The sequence below is a fragment of the Oncorhynchus kisutch genome, linkage group LG27 (assembly GCF_002021735.2).
Source record: "Oncorhynchus kisutch isolate 150728-3 linkage group LG27, Okis_V2, whole genome shotgun sequence".
Classification (NCBI taxonomy): Eukaryota; Metazoa; Chordata; class Actinopteri; order Salmoniformes; family Salmonidae; genus Oncorhynchus; species Oncorhynchus kisutch.
Genome location: NC_034200.2, coordinates 36225302 through 36248829, shown reverse-complemented (window position 1 = coordinate 36248829; position 23528 = coordinate 36225302). Strand labels below are relative to the sequence as shown.

Genomic DNA, 23528 nt, shown 5'->3' with positions numbered 1-23528 from the left:
AGTGCGCTTCTCGCGCTTTGAATCAGGCCATGTGCATGGAAAGGGCCCAAATAAATCCTGTCAACACAAACTGTAGGATAAAGCTGCTTCGCCACAGCAAAGTTGTGTGGTTTACCGTACTGTATTTTGATCTACATAAGTGACTTTAGAGCTATCCTCTATTCGGATGCGTATGGATAGTTTCCACAGACCTAGCTGACTAAACTCAACTCCATTGTGAAGGAAGTTTCTGATGAACTTCACCAACGGAGAAGAGCAGAGACCAGCCTTTGTGGTGGAACTCAGCTCTGACTACATCAATTCGCACAAGGTCAATACTTTATTATGTATTGTTTACCTTGTAGGCTACCTATTCTTGTCCTCTGTAGTTGCGTGCCTTTCTTTGTTTGGTGAAATCGATACTTTTTGAATAAACGTTAATTATATAGGTTACAACCACCGACTGTTTGCTCATTGACATTGTAGTTGCTCTGGCAACAATGAAAGAGTCGATGGTTGTATTTGCTTAACGTTTTATTAAAAATACTGTCCACGAGTAACCAACACTACTGTCCATCGAAAACGGCTCATGTCTATTGTATTCACACTGTAGGCCTCTACACTTCATTTTTGAGGAATGTGTTTTCTGTAAAAAAAAAACTTTTTAAAAAGTTTTAAAAAACAACCTTTGCCTGCATGGTTCAAAAAAGCTGTCTTTGCTGTGTGAGTAGGTCTGTGCATTAGCAAATACAACAAATATGTCACATTTCAAGGTCCAAGTGTGTACAAACATCTATTTAGTCATGAATGAATTATAAAAGACCACTTTGAATTTGAAGTCCACTTTACTCCCACTTAAATGCAAGTGCTGTGTCTACACAATAATTCCAGCATGTTAGTTTGTCCCTGAGCTTTATTCATTTAGGCAAGACTACGTACTGTAAGTTTAGTTTGTTTTGGTCATGCCTTTAGCATACATGCAATATCATCTCAAAGCTGTTGCCTGAGCTGATCCAAAAACAATTCCCAAGCCCATATCACTAAGCCAGGAGCTCTATTATGGAGTGCTGCAGGTACAGCAACATTTAGTTCTAAACAGGCACCACAACTGACTACTAATTCACTTCACCAACTAAGCTGATTTATGAATATCAGTGATTGGCTAAATTGCACATACCTGCTCTCCCAGGTATTCCATGTCCAGGGTTACCTACCCTTTGCTTTAGTCTCTTGTTGAAACCTCTAAACTGATCTGATCTTCCATGGTGCTTGATCACACTTACCCAGTCAAGTTTAGATCGGCTACGGTAGGGGATCAAACAGAGGCCCATCTGTAGGTCATCGGATTAGGGTTCAGCCTGAAAATACAAAAAGACCCCTGCTGTTGCAGACAGCTACTGTACGGTTCCGGCTTAGCAAAAAAAATCAAGGCTATCAACCCTTTTTTTCTACTTGCGTTTGGTATTTGAGGTGTGTATTTCTGTAATTGTTGTAATTCAGTGCTTATCTGTAAAACAGATCTTGGTCTCAGTATGACTCTCTAATAAAATCAAGGTTCAATCACAAATAATCAAATCCACGTCATGCACAGAGGGAAGCATTATCGACCTTGGAGCTGCTTTTGAAGACATCGGATTTCAAGCCCAATATACTTTATTTTGTAAAGTTCACTTTGCTCTCTGACACCCGTTTTATGAGGACATTGGTATTAAAAGCCATCAGTGAGATGACCTTTAATTGGCTGCAAAATTAACTGCTTCCACTGGTTTTTAAAGAGCTGGTTCCTGTTCAGAATTTCATAATGTCCCGAGGGCGCATTAAAACTCATTTGACATTCCCACAAATGGATGTGGCATCGTCGTCTAATAATTAGCAGCAGCATGACTTTTAGAATAGGCCTGTGGATTCAATTTCACAATTATAGTTCAGACGTGTCAAAGATCTAAGAGAATCCCTCTGCACGGTCTCGTCTCTTCCTTTTTAGGAGAGTTTGTAGGCCAAATCTTTGGATGTACATCCCAAGCAATCTATTCACCCCAAGGATTAAATAAACCAACACAGACCCCTTTTTGTAAACCTAATAAAAATGTAAATGATTCCAGTGTGATTTTGTGGAGGATATGCAGAATGAGAGCAATGGCTTTGAGGCCATTATCATAAACAGTCTGTTAAGCCTGTGACATATTGGTTGAGAGATCATCTAGTATAATGGCTGTTTGGTAATGGATTTGTTTGAATTAGACTGGTTACATGAATGTCATCTCTTACTTGCTTGTAACAGATGACATTCATATTCTGATCTCTGAAACTCACTTAGATAATACCTTTGATGATAAAGTGGTAGCAATACATGGTTATAACATCTACCGAAAATACAGAAATGCCAAAGGAGGTGGTGTTGCGGTCTAGATTTAGAACCACATTCCTGTAAAGTATAGAGACAATCTAATGTTAAATACTGTTGCGGTAATATGGCTACAGGTTAATCTGCCTCACCTAAAGCCCATTCTGGTGGGAAGCTGCTATAGACCACCAAGTGCTAACAGTCAGTATCTGGATAATATGTATAAAATGCTTGATAATGTATGTGATATCAACAGAGAAGCATATTTTCTGGGTGATTTAAATATTGACCGGCTATCATCAAGCTGCCCACTCAGGAAAAAACGTCAAACTGTAACCAGTGCCTGCAACTTGGATCAGGTTGTCAGTCAACCTACCAGGGTAGTTACAAACAGCACAGGAATTAAATCATCAACATGTATTGATCACATTTTTACTAACGCTGCAGATATTTGGGAGAACTTGCACAATTGGTGGCTGACTAAATACTTTTTTGCCCCACTGTATATATTTTTAAACCTGCATATTTAGCTAAAAGAAATCCAGGTTAGCAGGCAATATTAACCAGGTGAAACCCTGAGTCAGGGTATATGCAGCAGTTTGGGCCGCCTGGCTCGTTGTCAACTAATTTGCCCGAATTTTACGTAATTATGACATTACATTGAAGGTTGTACAATGTAACAGGAATATTTAGACTTAGGGATGCCACCCGTTAGATAAAATACGGAACGGTTCCGTATTTCACTGAAATAATAAACGTTTTGTTTTCAAAATAATAGTTTCTGGATTCGACCATATTAATGACCAAATGCTCGTATTTCTGTGTGTTATTATGTTATAATTCAGTCTATGATTTGATATTTGATAGAGTAGTCTGACTGAGCGATGGTAGGCAGCAGCAGGCTCGTAAGCATTCATTCAAACAGCCCTTTCGTGCGTTTTGCCAGCAGCTCTTCACTGTGCTTCAAGCATAGAGCTGTTTATGACTTCAAGCCTATCAACTCCCGAGATGAGGCTGGTGTAACCGATGTGAAATGGCTAGCTAGTTAGCGTGTGCGGGCTAAAAGCGTTTCAAACGTCACTCTCTCTGAGACTTGGAGTAGTTGTTCCCCTTTGCTCTGCAAGGGCCGCGGCTTTTGTGGAGCGATGGGTAACGATGCTTCGAGGGTGGCTGTTGTCGATGTGTTGGTCCTCCAATAATCGGTATCGGCGTTGAAAAATTATAATCGGTTGACCTCTACTAACAATGACAAGCCACCAGGGTCTGACAATCTAGATGGAAAACTACTGAGGATAATAGCAGACGATATTGCCACTCCTATTTGCCACATCTTCAATTTAAGCCTACTAGAAAGTGTGTGCCCTCAGGCCTGGAGGGAAGCAAAAGTCATTCCGCAACCCAAGAATAGTAAAGCCCCCTTTACTGGCTCAAATAGCCAACCAATCAGCCTGTTACCAACCCTTAGTAAACCTCTGGAAAAAATAGTGTTTGACCAGATACAATGCTATTTTACAGTACAAAAATTGACAACAGAATTTCAGCATTCTTATAGGGAAGGACACTCAACAAGCACAGCACTTACACAAATGACTGATGATTGGCTGAGAGAAATTGATGATAAAATTATTGTCGGGGCTGTCTTGTTAGACTTCAGTGCAGCTTTTGACATTATCGATCATAGTCAGCTGCTGGAAAAATGTATGTGTTATGGCTTTACATCCCCTGCTATAATGTGGATAAAGAGTTACTTGTCCAACAGAACACAGAGGGTGTTCTTTAATGGAAGCCTCTCAAATATAATCCATTTAGAATCTGGAATTCCCCAGGGTAGCTTTTTAGTCCCCTTGATTCTTTCCATTTTTACTTACGACATGCCACTGACTGAGTAGAGCCAGAGTTTCTATGTATGCGGATGACTCACCACTATACACGTCAGCTACTACAGCGACTGAAATGACTGCAACACTCAACAAAGAGCTGCAGTTAGTTTCAGATTGGGTGACAAGGAATAAGTTAGTCCTAAATATTTATACAACTAAAAGCATTGTATTTGAAACAAAACACTCACTAAACCCTAAACCTCAACTAAATCTTGTAATAAATCATGTGGAAATTGAGCAAGTTGAGATGACTAAATTGCTTATAGTAACACTAGATTGTAAACTGTCATGGTCAAAACATATTGATGCAGTAGTAGCTAAGATCAGGAGAAGCTGTCTATAATAAAGTGATGCTCTGCCTTCTTCACAACAATGTCAACAAGGCAGGTCCTACAGACCCTAGTTTTGTCGCACCTTGAATACTGTTCAGTCGTGTGGTCAGGTGTCACAAAAAAATAACTTAGGAAAATTGCAATTGGCTCAGAACAGGGCAGCACGGCTGGCCCTTGGATGTACACAGAGAGCTAATATTAATATGCAAGTCAATCTCTCCTGGCTGAAAGTGGAGGAGAGATTGACTTCATCACTACTTTTATTTATGAGAGGTATTGACATGTTGAGAGCACACAGTGTGTTGTGGAATGTATTGTAATGTTTAAAAATTGTATAAACTGACTTAATTTTGCTGGACCCCAGGAAGAGTAGCTGCTGCTCTGGCAGCAGCTAATGGGGATCCATAATAAATACAAATACAATGGTTAAGCTATTACGTTATGGCTGTATGGTTTTGTTTTGAGCTGAGTGACTTCAAAACAAAAGCCTTTCTCCTGCTTGGTGGTTACCCCATGTTTCTGGATCCTCACATTCCCACACAAATTTAGTCTCACATTCCATTCCTCCTTCCTTCCCTTACACACACACACACACACACACACACACACACACACACACACAGAGAGAGATTATTTAGCTCATCAACACTTTCTCTTCTCGCTCCTGGGAAAAGATGGAATGAGCCTCAGCCTTTTCTCTTCATTGGTGTTTGTTTCAGGCACATGCAGCTAATGGTGTTAGGCTCCTCTCGAGAAGCAGCCCTGGGCCTGGGCATTATGAAAGAGGGAGAAAGAGTGATGGGGAGTGGGGCAGGCAGCCAGACAGACCGACCGACTGTGTGAAAGTGGGAGATAGTGTTTCATCATGTAAGAAAGAGTGAAAGGTTGCCAGACACAGAAAACACAGAGATCAGGAGGATTAATGGCAAACTGAAACACAGAGATCAGGAGGATTCATGACAAACTGAAACACAGAGATCAGGAGGATTCATGACAAACTGAAACACAGAGATCAGGAGGATTAATGGCAAACTGAAACACAGAGATCAGGAGGATTCATGACAAACTGAAACACAGAGATCAGGAGGATTCATGACAAACTGAAACACAGAGATCAGGAGGATTAATGACAAACTGAAATACAGAGATCAGGATGATTAATGACAAACTGAAATACAGAGATCAGGAGGATTCATGACAAACTGAAACACAGAGATCAGGAGGATTAATGACAAACTGAAACACAGAGATCAGGAGGATTCATGACAAACTGAAACACAGAGATCAGGAGGATTCATGACAAACTGAAACACAGAGATCAGGAGGATTCATGACAAACTGAAACACAGAGATCAGGAGGATTAATGACAAACTGAAACACAGAGATCAGGAGGATTCATGACAAACTGAAACACAGAGATCAGGAGGATTCATGACAAACTGAAACACAGAGATCAGGAGGATTCATGACAAACTGAAAAAAAGGTAAAGAAATAAAGCGAGAAAAGGGAATATAAAGATGGACACTGACAGACAGACTGAATAAAGATAGAGACTGACCTGGGGCCCATGGGTAGATACTGACAGACAGACTGAATAAAGATAGAGACTGACCTGGGGCCCATGGGTAGATACTGACAGACAGACTGAATAAAGATAGAGACTGACCTGGGGCCCATGGGTAGATACAGACAGACTGAATAAAGATAGAGACTGACCTGGGGCCCATGGGTAGATACTAACAGACAGACTGAATAAAGATAGAGACTGACCTGGGGCCCATGGGTAGATACTGCCAGACAGACTGAATAAAGATAGAGACTGACCTGGGGCCCATGGGTAGATACTGACAGACAGACTGAATAAAGATAGAGACTGACCTGAGGCCCATGGGTAGATACAGACAGACAGACTGAATAAAGATAGAGACTGACCCGGGGCCCATGGGTAGATACAGACAGACTGAATAAAGATAGAGACTGACATGGGGCCCATGGGTAGATACTGACAGACAGACTGAATAAGATAGAGACTGACCTGAGGCCCATGGGTAGATACAGACAGACAGACTGAATAAAGATAGAGACTGACCTGGGGCCCATGGGTAGATACATACAGACTGAATAAAGATAGAGACTGACCTGGGGCCCATGGGTAGATACAGACAGACAGACTGAATAAAGATAGAGACTGACCTGGGGCCCATGGGTAGATACTGACAGACAGACTGAATAAAGATAGAGACTGACCTGGGGCCCATGGGTAGATACTGACAGACAGACTGAATAAAGATAGAGACTGACCTGAGGCCCATGGGTAGATACAGACAGACAGACTGAATAAAGATAGAGACTGACCTGGGGCCCATGGGTAGATACTGACAGACAGACTGAATAAAGAGAGAGACTGACCTGAGGCCCATGGGTAGATACTAACAGACAGACTGAATAAAGATAGAGACTGACCTGGGGCCCATGGGTAGATACTGACAGACAGACTGAATAAAGATAGAGACTGACCTGAGGCCCATGGGTAGATACAGACAGACAGACTGAATAAAGATAGAGACTGACCTGGGGCCCATGAGTAGATACTGACAGACAGACTGAATAAAGAGAGAGACTGACCTGGGGCCCATGGGTAGAGAACACCTGATGTCAGCCAAGGACATAGGTCTACATACTGATACATTAGTAGACAGGGGATTTCAGCTTTGTTCGCTTGTCTGGCATTCAGTTTTACTATCGTTGCATTCCTGGGACCGTGTTCATGAAATGTAGTAGTGAACTGTACAGATTTAGGACCCGACAGTCCAACTATCCAGCTGTCTGAATGCCAACTGTGGATATGTGAAAGGTTCTTTGGATGCAAGCCATTGCAGTAGCCTAATGCAGGGGCTCCCAAACTTTTTAACTCGAGGGCCCCCCTTCCAGCATTGAGGAACATCCCGCGCCCCCCTCCCTACGCACGCGTCACATCTATTTCTATAGGCACAAGCACTGTTCATGACACAAACTGTTCACATCCCTCTTATTGGTGGAGAGAATGTTGCAGTTTTAAAGCAAATTTTCATGCAATTCTATATAAAAAAAATCATGTGATATTTAAGTGACAAAAAATTAACCAATGTAGTAGCCTAATGAACCAATGTAGTAGCCTAATGAACCAATGTAGTAGCCTAATGAACCAATGTAGTAGCCTAATGAACCAATGCAGTAGCCTAATGAACCAATGCAGTAGCCTGATGAACCAATGCAGTAGCCTAATGAACCAATGCAGTAGCCTGATGAACCAATGCAGTAGCCTAATGAACCAATGCAGTAGCCTAATGAACCAATGCCGTAGCCTAATGAATGCAGTAGCCTGATGAACCAATGTAGTAGCCTAATGAACCAATGCAGTAGCCTAATGAACCAATGCAGTAGCCTGATGAACCAATGCAGTAGCCTAATGAACCAATGCAGTAGCCTAATGAACCAATGCAGTAGCCTGATGAACCAATGCAGTAGCCTAATGAACCAATGCAGTAGCCTAATGAACCAATGTAGGATCCTAATGAACCAATGTAGTAGCCTAATGAACCAATGCAGTAGCATAATGAACCAATGCAGTAGCCCAATGAACCAATGCAGTAGCCTAATGAACCAATGCCGTAGCCTAATGAATGCAGTAGCCTAATGAACCAATGCAGCAGCCTAATGAACCAATGCAGTAGCCTAATGAACCAATGCAGTAGCCCAATGAACCAATGCAGTAGCCTAATGAACCAATGTAGTAGCCTAATGAACCAATGTAGTAAGTAGCCTAATGAACCAATGCACTAGCCCAATGAACCAATGCAGTAGCCTAAGGAACCAATGTAGTAGCCTAATGAGCCAATGCAGTAGCCTAATGAACCAATGTAGTAGCCTAATGAACCAATGCAGTAGCCCAATGAACCAATGGAGTAGCCTAATGAACCAATGCCGTAGCCTAATGAATGCAGTAGCCTAATGAACCGATGTAGTAGCCTAATGAACCAATGTAGTAAGTAGCCTAATGAACCAATGCAGTAGCCCAATGAACCAATGCAGTAGCCTAATGAACCAATGCAGTAGCCTAATGAACCAATGCAGTAGCCTAATGAACCAATGCAGTAGCCTAATGAACCACGTGCCAGTAGAAGTGTGTGCATGTGTACACTGCAGTATACTCTCCCAGAGGTAAACAGCATCAAGCAGCCTTTGGTCTATTGATTTACTGTAAGCGGATAAGCTATTCATGTTTTGGTTACAGTTATCATGATGTTCAGAGGTAGATTCAACATGATTCAATTGGGATATTTAGGCTTGGCTGCTTCTCTCATCAGGGCACATGAAAAAAAATGAAATAAAAATTGATTCAACATAGCATGAACATATTAACGTTATACACAGGACATTGTTTTTTTGTTTGTTTCAATTGACATTAAATTGGAAGATATACTCTAATTGAGTGGCATTTGATGCTCATACTAGTTTTTGCCTGGATAATAGTTCATCTGTAGGAATTGGACCAAAGTGAGACCCTGTTATGATGAGGTCACAATGGAACCTCTGCCCTTCTTTCATTCTCTGACACTAAAAGAGACGTCTGAGTTGAAGCTAACTGCTCTCTCTGATCTCTCTCCACCCTCTCTCTCTCTCTTTCTCTCTAACCTCTCTCTCTCTCTCTCTCTCTCTGACCTCTCGCCACCTTCTCTCTGATCTCTCTCCCTCTAACCTCTCTCTCTCTAACCTTTCTCTCTCTCTACCCTCTCTCTGATCTCTTTCTGATCTCTCTCCACCCCTCTCTCTCTCTCTCTCTCTCCCTAACCTTTCTCTCTCTCTGACCTCTCGCCACCCTCTCTCTGATCTCTCTCTGATGTCTCTCCACCCCTCTCTCTCTCTCTTTCACTCTCTCCAACCTCTCTCTCTATCTGTCTCTCTCTCTCACCACCCCCCACCCACTCTCTCTCTCTCTCTCTCCACCCCTCTCTCTCTCTCTCCCTAACCTTTCTCTCTCTCTGACCTCTCTCCACCCCCTCTCTGATCTCTCTCTGATGTCTCTCCACCCCTCTCTCTCTCTCTTTCGCTCTCTCCAACCTCTCTCTCTCTCTGTCTCTCTCTCACCACCCCCACCCTCTCTCTCTCACACACCTCTCTCCACCCCCCTCTCTCTCTCTCTCTCTCTCTCTCTCTAACCTTTCTCTCTCTCTGACCTCTCGCCACCCTCTCTCTGATCTCTCTCTGATGTCTCTCCACCCCTCTCTCTCTCTCTCTTTCGCTCTCTCCAACCTCTCTCTCTCTCTCTCACCACCCCCCACTCTCTCTCTCTCTCTCTCTCTCTCTCTCTCTCTCTCACCTCTCTCCACCCCCCCCTCTCTCTCTCTCTCTCTCTCTAACCTTTCTCTCTCTCTGACCTCTCGCCACCCTCTCTTTGATCTCTCTCTGATGTCTCTCCACCCCTCTCTCTCTCTCTCTCTTTCGCTCTCTCCAACCTCTCTCTCTCTCTCTCTCTCACCACCCCCACTCTCTCTCTCTCTCTCTCTCAGGGGTGTGGTTCGAGTGGACATCAACCTCCAGGATGTGGACATTGACCAGTGCTCCAGTAGTGGCTGGTTTGCTGGAACTCACCGCTGTAATCTAACCAGCATGGATGTGAGTCTACTTCTCTGATCCTTAAGTTAGTCCATTAATCTGTCCAACTTTCCATCCATCCCTCCCTCCCTCCACCCCTTTGTCCATCCATCTATTTCTCCATCCATCCATACAAAACAATCATGCAGGACATACAGCCCTTAGTAAGAATGCAGGACATAAAGCCCTTAGTAAGAATGCAGGACATAAAGCCCTTAGTAAGAATGCAGGACATAAAGCCCTTAGTAAGAATGCAGGACATACAGCCCTTAGTAAGAATGCAGGACATAAAGCCCTTAGTAAGAATGCAGGACATACAGCCCTTAGTAAGAATGCAGGACATAAAGCCCTTAGTAAGAATGCAGGACATAAAGCCCTTAGTAAGAATGCAGGACATAAAGCCCTTAGTAAGAATGCAGGACATACAGCCCTTAGTAAGAATGCAGGACATAAAGCCCTTAGTAAGAATGCAGGACATAAAGCCCTTAGTAAGAATGCAGGACATAAAGCCCTTAGTAAGAATGCAGGACATAAAGCCCTTAGTAAGAATGCAGGACATAAAGCCCTTAGTAAGAATGCAGGACATAAAGCCCTTAGTAAGAATGCAGGACATACAGCCCTTAGTAAGAATGCAGGACATAAAGCCCTTAGTAAGAATGCAGGACATAAAGCCCTTAGTAAGAATGCAGGACATAAAGCCCTTAGTAAGAATGCAGGACATAAAGCCCTTAGTAAGAATGCAGGACATAAAGCCCTTAGTAAGAATGCAGGACACAAAGCCCTTAGTAAGAATGCAGGACACAAAGCCCTTAGTAAGAATGCAGGACATAAAGCCCTTAGTAAGAATGCAGGACATACTGCCCTTAGTAAGAATGCAGGACATACTGCCCTTAGTAAGAATGCAGGACATACTGCCCTTAGTAAGAATGCAGGACATACTGCCCTTAGTAAGAATGCAGGACATACTGCCCTTAGTAAGAATGCAGGACATACTGCCCTTTGCCACTATCGTCGTAAGAAGCGGACCAAAGTGCAGCGTGGTGTGAATGCATCATTTAATAGATGACAAAAAACACAAAGTAAACTGTCCAAAAACAGCAATCAAATAACGACCGTGAAGCTATCATAAGTACTGTGCTGACACAAGCAACTAACATAGACAATCACCCACAAACACTCAGTGAAACCTAGGCTACCTAAGTATGATTCTCAATCAGAGACAACTAACGACACCTGCCTCTGATTGAGAACCATACTAGGCCGAAACATAGAAATCCCAAAATCATAGAAAAACAAACATAGACTGCCCACCCCAACTCACGCCCTGACCATACTAAATAACGACAAAACAAAGGAAATAAAGGTCAGAACGTGACACCCTTAGTAAGAATGCAGGACACAAAGCCCTTAGTAAGAATGCAGGACATAAAGCCCTTAGTAAGAATGCAGGACATAAAGCCCTTAGTAAGAATGCAGGACATAAAGCCCTTAGTAAGAATGCAGGACATAAAGCCCTTAGTAGGAATGCAGGACATAGAGCCCTTAGTAAGAATGCAGGACATAGAGCCCTTAGTAAGAATGCAGGACATAGCTTCTTTGCAAGCAATATGTATGTCCCTCTGACTGTTATTGCTAATGCATATAAAATCTCAGAGTACTTGGCAAGATAACACACATCCAAGATGTGTACTGCTACTGGGAGAATCAAAGAAGAGAAAGAAAAAAAAAACCTGTCCTGCTCTTAATAATAATGCTCCCCAAACGGAATCTATTGTCTCGTTGTGAAGTTAACGGATGACATGGGATTTGTCTCCATGTAGACAGTAAATCACTCTGGTGGAGCAGAGGGCGGGTTTCATCTTTGTTCTTATGTAAAGAATAGCAATATTAACAGAATTCTGTAGCAATATTTGCATTGAATATGGGATGCTGCAAATAATAGACCATTGCCTGAAGGTGCGTGTTGTCCACAGCTTAATACGGTGTAACATACTCTGCAAGTGGAACAGGGAGGTTTTAACCAGTGTTTCTAGTGACTGGCACCGGGGGGGGGGGGGGGGGGGGGGGGGGGGACACACGTCATATTTGATCACCCTCAAAGTGCAGGAGTTTTTAATGACGTGAAGTGTGTGTGTACTGTGTTTGAAGTGTGTGTCAAATATGTGTTATGTGTAATGTGTTGAAGCAAAATTCAGTGGTGGGGTCGGGCTTGTTGATGAGGCTTGTTGTTCAGGATTGTTGTTCATGCTTGTTGATCAGGCTTGTTGTTCAGGCTAGTTGATCAGGCTTATTGATTGGGCTTGATATTCAGGCTTGTTGATCAGGCTTGTTGTTCAGGCTTGTTGTTCAGGCCAGTTGATCAGGCTTGTTGATCGGGCTTGATATTCAGGCTTGTTGATCAGGTTTTCTGTTCAGGCTTGCGTGGCATGGCCTTGGCTATATGATATATTATAAATGCAGTGTAATGGATTGCAGCAAGAACACTGAATTATTGACCATTCTCGTTGTCTGGTTGCTCCCCCTCCTAGGCGTTTCCTTCTTCTGGGAGTCCTACTGAAGGAACATACCAAGGTTCCATGTATCCCTGTCCTACTGAAGGAACATACCAAGGTTCCATGTTTCCCTGTCCTACTGAAGGAACATACCAAGGTTTCATGTATCCCTGTCCTACTGAAGGAACATACCAAGGTTCCATGTATCCCTGTCCTACTGAAGGAACATACCAAGGTTCCATGTATCCCTGTTCTACTGAAGGAACATACCAAGGTTTCATGTATCCCTGTTCTACTGAAGGAACATACCAAGGTTTCATGTATCCCTGTTCTACTGAAGGAACATAGCAAGGTTCCATGTATCCCTGTCCTACTGAAGGAACATACCAAGGTTCCATGTTCCTTCAGTAGGACAGGGATACATACCAAGGTTCCATGTATCCCTGTTCTACTGAAGGAACATACCAAGGTTTCATGTATCCCTGTTCTACTGAAGGAACATACCGAGGTTCCATGTATCCCTGTTCTACTGAAGGAACATACCAAGGTTCCATGTATCCCTGTTCTACTGAAGGAACATACCAAGGTTTCATGTATCCCTGTTCTACTGAAGGAACATACCGAGGTTCCATGTATCCCTGTTCTACTGAAGGAACATACCAAGGTTCCATGTATCCCTGTCCTACTGAAGGAACATACCGAGGTTCCATGTATCCCTGTCCTACTGAAGGAACATACCAAGTTTCCATGTATCCCTGTTCTACTGAAGGAACATACCAAGGTTCCATGTATCCCTGTCCTACTGACGGAACATACCAAGGTTCCATGTGTCCCTGTCCTACTGAAGGAACATACCAAGGTTCCATGTATCCCAGTAACCTGCCAGGATGTGTTATGTTGTTAGATTATCACTTGTTCTGAGAGCTAAGTTGTGTGTAATAAAGAAGTGTGTGTGTGAGTGTGTGAGCAATTCTAGTCTTGTCATGTCAGATGAGTAGGACAAAAACACTGTGACAGGGGTTGATATTTTTAAACAACATTTCAGAGCACATTGGACTTTGTCCTCCATTGACTTTGGATCTGCTGTGTTTTAGCAGCAGCCAGTGAGTGGACGTCATCTCCTATCAGTCTCCTCTCTGTCCCAACAGAGATGTCAACGATGTTAACTGACAGAAGCTTGAATAAGGGTAGGGGCCAGGGGGTCAAGCACTGAGTTGCCTACTACTCACCAATAGAATCGAAACATGAACTTATGCCCATCAGGAAAGCAATTATATGAACGTAACTATTCATCAACTCCTGAATAAACAAATGAATACTTCAGTAAATAAATCGTTCATGCATCAGTATTTCTAATTATGCTTTTTGGGGGGTTAATGACATACATTTTAGTTAAATTGATACGATAGTCAAGTTTGGGGGTTGCTTTCATGTTGTTAGTTGGGAGTTGAGTCTTACTGGCTCGAGCACTCTGTGGAGGAGCACTGTTGGATTTGACAAGTCATGCTGTATCAACATCTACCATCTGCCCCTGCATATCCCCGTGGTTTCTGATACCCTGTGGTCACACATAGCCTTTAGTCCCCGATACCCTGTGGTCCCACATAGCCTTTATTCGTGCTTCTACACCTGCATTGCTTGCTGTTTGGGGTTTTAGGCTGGGTTTCTGTACAGCAGAAAGAGATATCACCTGATGTAAGCTTTATAAATACATTTGATTTATTCCCAGATAGCCTTTAGTCCAAGATAGCCTTTAGTCCCAGATAGCCTTTAGTCCAAGATAGCCTTTAGTCCCAGATAGCCTTTAGTTCCAGATAGCCTCTAGTCCCAGATAGCCTTTAGTCCCAGATAGGCTTTAGTCCCAGGTAGCCTCTAGTCCCAGATACCCTGCGGTCCCAGATAGGCTTTAGTCCCAGGTAGCCTCTAGTCCCACATAGCCTTTAGTCCCACACAGCCTTTAGTCCCAGATAGCCTCTAGTCCCACATAGCCTTTAGTCCCACATAGCCTTTAGTGCCACATAGCCTTTAGGCTCAGATAGCCTTTAGTCCCACATAGCCTTTAGTCCCAGATAGCCTTTAGTCCCAGATAGCCTCTAGTCCCAGATAGCCTTTAGTCCAGGATAGCCTTTAGTCCCAGATAGCCTCTAGTCCCAGATAGCCTTTAGTCCAGGATAGCCTTTAGTCCCAGATAGCCTCTAGTCCCAGATAGCCTTTACTCCAGGATAGCCTTTAGTCACAGGTAGCCTTTAGTCCCACATAGCCTTTAGTCCCAGATAGCCTCTAGTCCCAGATAGCCTTTAGTCCCAGATAGCGTTTAGTCCCAGATAGCCTTTAGTCCCAGATAGCCTCTAGTCCCAGATAGCCTCTAGTCCCAGATAGCCTCTAGTCCCAGATAGGCTTTAGTCCAGGATAGCCTTTAGTCCCAGATAGCCTTTAGTCCAGGATAGCCTCTAGTCCCAAATAGCCTTTAGTCCAGGATAGCCTTTAGTCCCAGATAGCCTTTAGTCCAGGATAGCCTCTAGTCCCAGATAGCCTTTAGTCCAGGATAGCCTTTAGTCCCAGATAGCCTTTAGTCCAGGATAGCCTCTAGTCCCAGATAGCCTTTAGTCCAGGATAGCCTTTAGTCCCAGATAGCCTTTAGTCCAGGATAGCCTCTAGTCCCAGATAGCCTTTAGTCCAGGATAGCCTTTAGTCCCAGATAGCCTCTAGTCCCAGATAGCCTTTAGTCCAGGATAGCCTTTAGTCCAGGATAGCCTTTAGTCCAGGATAGCCTCTAGTCCCAGATAGCCTTTAGTCCAGGATAGCCTTTAGTCCCAGATAGCCTCTAGTCCCAGATATCCTTTAGTCCAGGATAGCCTTTAGTCCAGGATAGCCTTTAGTCCAGGATAGCCTCTAGTCCCAGATAGCCTTTAGTCCAGGATAGCCTTTAGTCCAGGATAGCCTTTAGTCCAGGATAGCCTCTAGTCCAGGATAGCCTTTAGTCCAGGATAGCCTCTAGTCCCAGATAGCCTTTAGTCCAGGATAGCCTTTAGTCCAGGATAGCCTCTAGTCCCAGATAGCCTTTAGTCCAGGATAGCCTTTAGTCCAGGATAGCCTCTAGTCCCAGATAGCCTTTAGTCCAGGATAGCCTTTAGTCCAGGATAGCCTCTAGTCTCAGATAGCCTTTAGTCCAGGATAGCCTTTAGTCCAGGATAGCCTCTAGTCCCAGATAGCCTTTAGTCATGGATAGCCTCTAGTCCCAGATAGCCTCTAGTCCCAGATAGCCTCTAGTCCCAGATAGCCTTTAGTCCAGGATAGCCTCTAGTCCCAGATAGCCTCTAGTCCCAGATAGCCTCTAGTCCCAGATAGCCTCTAGTCCCAGATAGCCTTTAGTCCAGGATAGCCTCTAGTCCCAGATAGCCTCTAGTCCCAGATAGCCTTTAGTCCAGGATAGCCTTTAGTCCAGGATAGCCTTTAGTCCAGGATAGCCTTTAGTCCAGGATAGCCTCTAGTCCCAGATAGCCTTTAGTCCAGGATAGCCTTTAGTCCAGGATAGCCTTTAGTCCAGGATAGCCTTTAGTCCAGGATAGCCTCTAGTCCAGGATAGCCTTTAGTCCAGGATAGCCTCTAGTCCCAGATAGCCTTTAGTCCAGGATAGCCTTTAGTCCAGGATAGCCTCTAGTCCCAGATAGCCTTTAGTCCAGGATAGCCTTTAGTCCAGGATAGCCTCTAGTCCCAGATAGCCTTTAGTCCAGGATAGCCTTTAGTCCAGGATAGCCTCTAGTCTCAGATAGCCTTTAGTCCAGGATAGCCTTTAGTCCAGGATAGCCTCTAGTCCCAGATAGCCTTTAGTCCAGGATAGCCTTTAGTCATGGATAGCCTCTAGTCCCAGATAGCCTCTAGTCCCAGATAGCCTCTAGTCCCAGATAGCCTTTAGTCCAGGATAGCCTCTAGTCCCAGATAGCCTCTAGTCCCAGATAGCCTCTAGTCCCAGATAGCCTCTAGTCCCAGATAGCCTCTAGTCCCAGATAGCCTCTAGTCCCAGATAGCCTTTAGTCCAGGATAGCCTTTAGTCCAGGATAGCCTCTAGTCCCAGATAGCCTCTAGTCCAGGATAGCCTTTAGTCCAGGATAGCCTCTAGTCCAGGATAGCCTTTAGTCCAGGATAGCCTTTAGTCAAAGATTGTTGTAACTTTAATGGGTTACAGAGTTAATGTTTACAGTTAATTCATTGAGCTGTATCTAAAGATATTTTCTTTACAGTTATTTTCATATGTAATTGTATTAGAATTCGTGTGTTGAAGATTGAGAGAACTATATACATATTTCTGCTGTATTGGTTAGTATTGGATTATGCTATTGACTACAAGTTCCAAAATGCCTTGCGACAAGTGACAAGTGATTATTCTGACTTACGCGAGCAACTTTCTTTCATTGTTTTGTAGAATCTAAAGTTGTTAAATGTAACGTGAACAAGTAGTATTACTAAAAGAAGCTTTCATTTCAAACCCGACGTTCCCGAGTCATTACTTTGAAGATAGTTATTCTATATTGATACCCTGTGGTCCCACATAGCCTTTAGTCCCACATAGCCTTTAGTCCCACATAGCCTTTAGTCCCACATAGCCTTTAGGCTCAGATAGCCTTTAGGCTCAGATAGCCTTTAGTCCCACATAGCCTTTAGTCCCACATAGCCTTTAGTCCCACGTAGTCTTTAGTCCCATGTAGCCTTTAGTCCCAGGTAGCCTTTAGTCCCACATAGCCTTTAGTCCCACATAGCCTTTAGTCCCACATAGCCTTTAGTCCCACATAGCCTTTAGTCCCAGATAGCCTTTAGCCCCACATAGCCTTTAGTCCCAGATAGCCTGTGGTCCCAGATAGCCTTTAGTCCCAGATATCCTTTAGTCCCAGATAGCTGGCTGCACAATATCCTGTGCAGATAGACCAATCATATCATGCTTCTTAAATACTTGATCTATAACCCTTACTAGAGTTGAGTTGAGGGACCTACTGCTGCATCCCCTTTACCAATTCCCTTGCTCTGTATATTTGGATCGATCGATCAATAAACCAATCAATCAATCAATTAATCCAATGTAGTTAGCATTTTTAATAGATAGCTACATGTCACAAAGTGGACATACAGTATAGACACAAAGTGGACATATGAGGAACATACATGCATAGCTACACATCGCAGTAAATTGGCACCGGCAAACCATTTGTCAAGCACAAACTTTCCCTTTGTGGAGCACTGAAAAAGACCCATAATGTAGCTATTCTGAATGCTCTGCCTCCTTCTCTTTGAAGTACATTGATGAGTCACCACAGCGCTTGTCTTCAGTGGGCTGGAATCCATGGTTACGGAGCTCCAGGTGATTGTCATCTCACATCGAGTCAAGTCTTAATCATCCCGCCGATCTCTTATGAGCTCCTTTTGAAAGAGGGAACAGGCATTATAGTAGCGATCGATATGGAGCCGTATGAATCAGTCAGGTACCTGTAATTATAAGTCACATTAGTGTTTCCCTTGGCATTGTTTTGGCGGGGAACCCTACAACAGGGCCTTGCTGTTGGCACCTTACAACAGGGCCTTGATGTTGGCACCCTACAACAGGGCCTTGATGTTGGCACCCTACAACAGGGCCTTGATGTTGGCACCCTACAACAGGGCCTTGATGTTGGCACCCTACAACAGGGCCTTGATGTTGGCACCCTACAACAGGGCCTTGATGTTGGCACCCTACAACAGGGCCTTGCTGTTGGCACCCTACAACAGGGCCTTGCTGTTGGCACCCTACAACAGGGCCTTAGTGTTGGAACCCTACAACAGGGCCTTGCTATTGGCACCCTACAACAGGGCCTTGGTGTTGGCACCATGCAACAGGGCCTTGCTGTTGGCACCCTACAACAGGGCCTTGATGCTGGCACCCTACAACAGGGCCTTGCTGTTGGCACCCTACAACAGGGCTTTGCTGTTGGCACCCTACAACAGGGCCTTGGTGTTGGAACCCTACAACAGGGCCTTGGTGTTGGCACCCTACAACAGGGCCTTGGTGTTGGCACCCTACAACAGGGCCTTGCTGTTGGAACCCTACATCAGGGCCTTGGTGTTGGCACCCTACAACAGGGCCTTGGTGTTGGCACCCTACAACAGGGCCTTGGTGTTGGCACCCTACAACAGGGCCTTGCTATTGGCACCCTACAACAGGGCCTTGGTGTTGGCACCTTACAACAAGGCCTTGCTGTTGGCACCTTACTTCAAGGCCTTGCTGTTGGCACCTTACAACAAGGCCTTGCTGTTGGCACTGTCGTGTCTTTACTATCATTAACTGAAGACTGATAGTTTTTATCAAAGATTCTCTGTAATTAGTATTACGCGATTAGACTGATTAATCATGTAACCGTAATTACTAGGAAATCGGGGCACCAAGGAAAAATGATCAGATTACAAAGTTATCATTTCCTAAAATAACTTTTCAGATATTTATATCTGAATTAATGAATTATTTACTTTACCTCACGTTAGTCTCATTCCAAACTTCGTAAATTGTTAGTTATCTGCACGGAACCCAGTCTTCACTGTGAGTCATCCATACATCAATTGTCTTAAATCATTTATTTATTACTAACTAAGTAATTCACAGAAATGCATAAACAAACAAACAAACAAGGTAAATGTTTTTACATGAAATGAGAATGTGTCCTAGTGGGCTGAACCAGCATAGCGGCTTGTTAGACAAAAGGGGAAGTGGGGGTCGACCAAGAAGTCACTACAAAGTGATAATTATAACAATTGAAATGCTAATCCTTTGCACATGAACGCTCACTCATTCGGGAACAATTGCAATCAATATATATATTTATGCTCAGTGTGTCGTCTTGATCGCTGGTTAAAAGTTCATTTCTTTTGTAGAATTGTCTGTCTCTCTCCTTCTCTCTCTCTGTCATGGTTATAGTGGAAAGTTCAGAGTGACAATCATTCGTTTCGTTATAGAATGGATGTTTCGGCGGTTGTCGTTCTTCGCGTTCAATGATACCGAATTCCTAGTTGCAGACTAGTAATTAATATCAAAGACTTGTTCTTATTCTGTACGTATCGATAGTCTAAGAGTTTAACCACGTGGTATGGTTAAAAGATTCAGCAATGGTCTACAACCTTTGTCTCCTCTAATGGAGAAAAACATGGTCTGCAACCTTTAGCCATCTCGTAATTGAGGTAAGCTCGGTCTGCTGATCGAAAACCCGAGTGGGGGTTTTATTCGGAAGGCAGAAAAGGGATGTCCCAGGACTCCTGACCATAACTGGGCTCAGGGGTGGTCCTCTGATTTAATTAACTCCAATCCCCTTTTTGAGTTTTCCTGCATTAAATAGTCCAAAATCATATTACACAATTTTACTAACAGTATCATAATCACTCATTCAACTTATACAACAATTAGATGTAAACCTAATATCTGAGGCTATTATATAAACAGCGTTATGGTAATGTGGCCACACCATCTCCCATGAGCTTCCCCAAGTTGTGACACATGGACCAGTTTGTAGCTGGATTCTTCACCAATCTTTTATACTTTCTCCGGAATATGACATTTGTTCGTACCTCAAGTTCTGTGAGGTGGAAGGAATTTCTTTGTTCTCTATGAAAATGTACTCTCTCTATACTGTGTGGCCATGAGGAGATCCTCAGGAATTTACGACGTCTCTCTGACCACAGCAACCTAGTTGAAGGAGGAAAGGGGGAGGCAGGGAGAGGGGGATGGGGCTTGCTATACCCAAAGAGGCCAACGTCATGACAGAACCTTACAACAAGGCCTTGCTGTTGGCACCCTTCAACAGGACCTTGCTGTTGGCACCCTTCAACAGGGCCTTGGTGTTGGCACCCTATCACAGGGCCTTGGTGTTGGCACCGTACCACAGGGCCTTGGTGTTGGCACCCTACCACAGGGCCTTGGTGTTGGCACCCAACTACAGGACCTTGGTGTTGGCACCCTACCACAGGGCCTTGGTGTTGGCACCCTACCACAGGGCCTTGCTATTGATTTGGGGGTGTTTGTGCTTTAGCTGGAAACACAATCACATAGGTGATATCAATAAGCCTATGTCAAGGCCAAAACCTGAACTGGTTTAAATGTATCTGTTTTATCTTCCTCCTTCCCTGTCCGCTTCACTTACCTGTTCTATCTTCTTCACTACTTCCTATTCAGTATCTTAAAGTGCCACTCCCTAATCATCTCTACTTATTGACTCATTGTCCCAATTCCCACTCTTGTCTCTATTACCCTAGTGGCAATATGTGTCACATGGTGTAATTATCTGTTTGCAAACTGGCTTTTTGGTTGCGAAGACATTATATAACGAGATTACTACCAATTTGTCTCTGTTATAACCAGATTACAACCAAGTAATCTCTGTAACAATCAGGTAAAGATATATTTGTCATGACAAATCAAGACATAATGGGAAAAAAATAAAAATAAAAAAATTGGCAAAACGTCCCTATACAGCCAGTATACAGCCTGGCCTCATGACGTTGTTGCAACCAGTTTTGACCAATAGAATATTATTATCACACAAACATGTTTGTTGAAAAGCAGGGCTCATCAAGTCCTTGAAGATTACAAAGACCTCCCCAAGACACCTCCCTTAGAAGACCCCCTCAAGTACTCCCTAAGATACCTCCCTTAGAAGAGCAATGTGCTGCTCTGTCCTGACGCAGGGGATCTGTCGCTCATCATCCTGGCCCGACAATAAGCAAAATCATCCCTGCACACAAGATACAACTTTGTGGCAACTATTTAATATTTTATAGATTAAAAAAGCGTGTTTTTATTCCCCCTTTGTCCTTTCACTATTCTTAAAATCATCTTTGAGCTTTTAGGCGAAAGAAACACACACCTATTTAGGCGAGGTGCTGGCTAACGGAGTAGAACACTTGAAAAAGAAAAGGAGAGCCGCACACTAGGAGCTCACATGCAAAAATATTTATGTCCAACGTTTCGACAGACAAGCTGTCTTCATCAGAGTATAATGACAAACACTGCGGGATGACTCTGTAATCATAGCCAGTTGTGGCCTGATATCATTGGTTAATTCTCATATATTAAAATAACATACAAAAAAACATAAATGGATAGCATACGATCATAGATACAATTTGGCTACATAAGCCTGCAAACATTTACAATGAATAGCAAAAGCACAATAATCACAAGAATGGCTTCAGATCAAAGTCTACGTTGAGACCGAAGGGAGCAAGGATCTTTAAATTAAAGATCCACTCAGCCTCGCATTTTAACAATAAATTGTCGAGGTCACCCCCTCTCCTAGGGAGGGTGAAGTGTTCGATGCCGATATAACGTAGGGACGAAATCGAGTGGTTTGCTTCCAAAAAGTGGGCCACAACTGGATACATCGAATTTTTGCACCTAATGGTGGTACGATACTCAGAGATTCATACTTTTAATTTGCGCTTCGTTTTACCCACATCATTTTTACCACAATCATTTTGTAGTTTAGTCTCCTCAACTTCTTCAACAGCTACACCATTCATTACCAGATTCAGCTGAGGTCTAGCACTTAAGGAATGATTTGTACCAAATACAATGCTCTTAGTTTTAGAGATGTTCAGGACCAGTTTATTACTGGCCACCCATTCCAAAACAGACTGCAACTCTTTTTTAAGGGTTTCAGTGACTTCATTAGCTGTGGTTGCTGATGCGTATATAGTTGAATCATCAGCATACAAGGACAACATGCTTTGTTTAATGCCAGTGGCAGGTCATAGGTAAAAATAGAAAAGAGTAGAGGGCCTAGAGAGCTGCCGTGCGGTACACCACACTTTACATGTTTGACATTAGAGACACTTCCATTCAAGAAAACCCTTTGAGTTCTATTAGATAGATAGCTCTGAATCCACTATATGGCAGAGGTTTAAAAGCCATAGCACTTAAGTTTTTTCAACAACAGGTTATGGACAATAATATCAAAGGCTACACTGAAAGCTAACATTACAGCTCCCACAATCTTCGTATTATCAATTTATTTCAACCAATCATCAGTCATTTGTGTCAGTGCAGTACATGTTGAGTGCCCTTCTCTATAAGCATGCTGAACGTCTGTTGTTAATTTGTTTACAGAGAAATAGCATTGTATTTGGTCAAACACAATTTTTTCCAACAGTTTGCTAAGAGCTGGCAGCAAGCTTATAGGTCTGCTGTTAGAACTAGTAAAGGCTGCTTTACCACTCTTGGGTAGCAGAATGACTTTGGCTTCCCTCCAGGTCTGAGGACAAAGACCTTCCTCTAGGCTCAGATTAAAGATATGACAGATATGAGTGGCTATAGAGTCAGCTACCATCCTCAGTAGCATTCCATCTAAGTTGTTAAAACCAGGTTTGTCACTATTGATTAGTAACAATAATTAGCCCAGATATAGGGAGCCTGCATGGGAAGCAAGGGTTGGAACCGGTTCAGGGAACAGAACCGGAAATGGGAAAATAACTAAATGATTTGAGGAACAGAAACCGAACAGAAAAATAAAGTGATTTAAAAGCATGGGAACCCGTTAATAAAGTTATTTTACATTCCAGGCATTTATTTCCAGTCCCGCGAAAATCACAATAAAGTGTCTATGCAAAGCCCTCACTTTGTTATTCAGAAACTTATTCCAGCGTCTGCCTGCCAGCTGAACATCTCTGTCAGTGGGTGTGTGTGTTTAGGCTAACTGCCCCTCCCCTCTGAAGCATAGATTACTGTAGCCCCCCCCCTTCTGAAGCATAGTTTACTGTAGCCCCTCCCCCTCTGAAGCATAGATTACTGTAGCCCCTCCCCCTCTTTAAGCATAGGTTACTGTAACCTACTGACAACGTTACAAGCATGATTCAGA

General features: G+C 43.3%; 1 protein-coding gene across 2 annotated transcripts in view; it reads left to right on the top strand.

Annotated features, from left to right (window-relative positions):
• Positions 1–23528, top strand: part of LOC109871922 (probable G-protein coupled receptor 158) — a 139911-nt gene that overhangs the window by 1419 nt on the left and 114964 nt on the right. For both annotated transcript variants that reach the window (XM_031806537.1, XM_020462952.2), the window contains exon 2: positions 10087–10192. In XM_031806537.1, coding sequence (XP_031662397.1) covers positions 10087–10192 — 106 coding nt within the window. The remainder of the gene's footprint in view (positions 1–10086; positions 10193–23528) is intronic.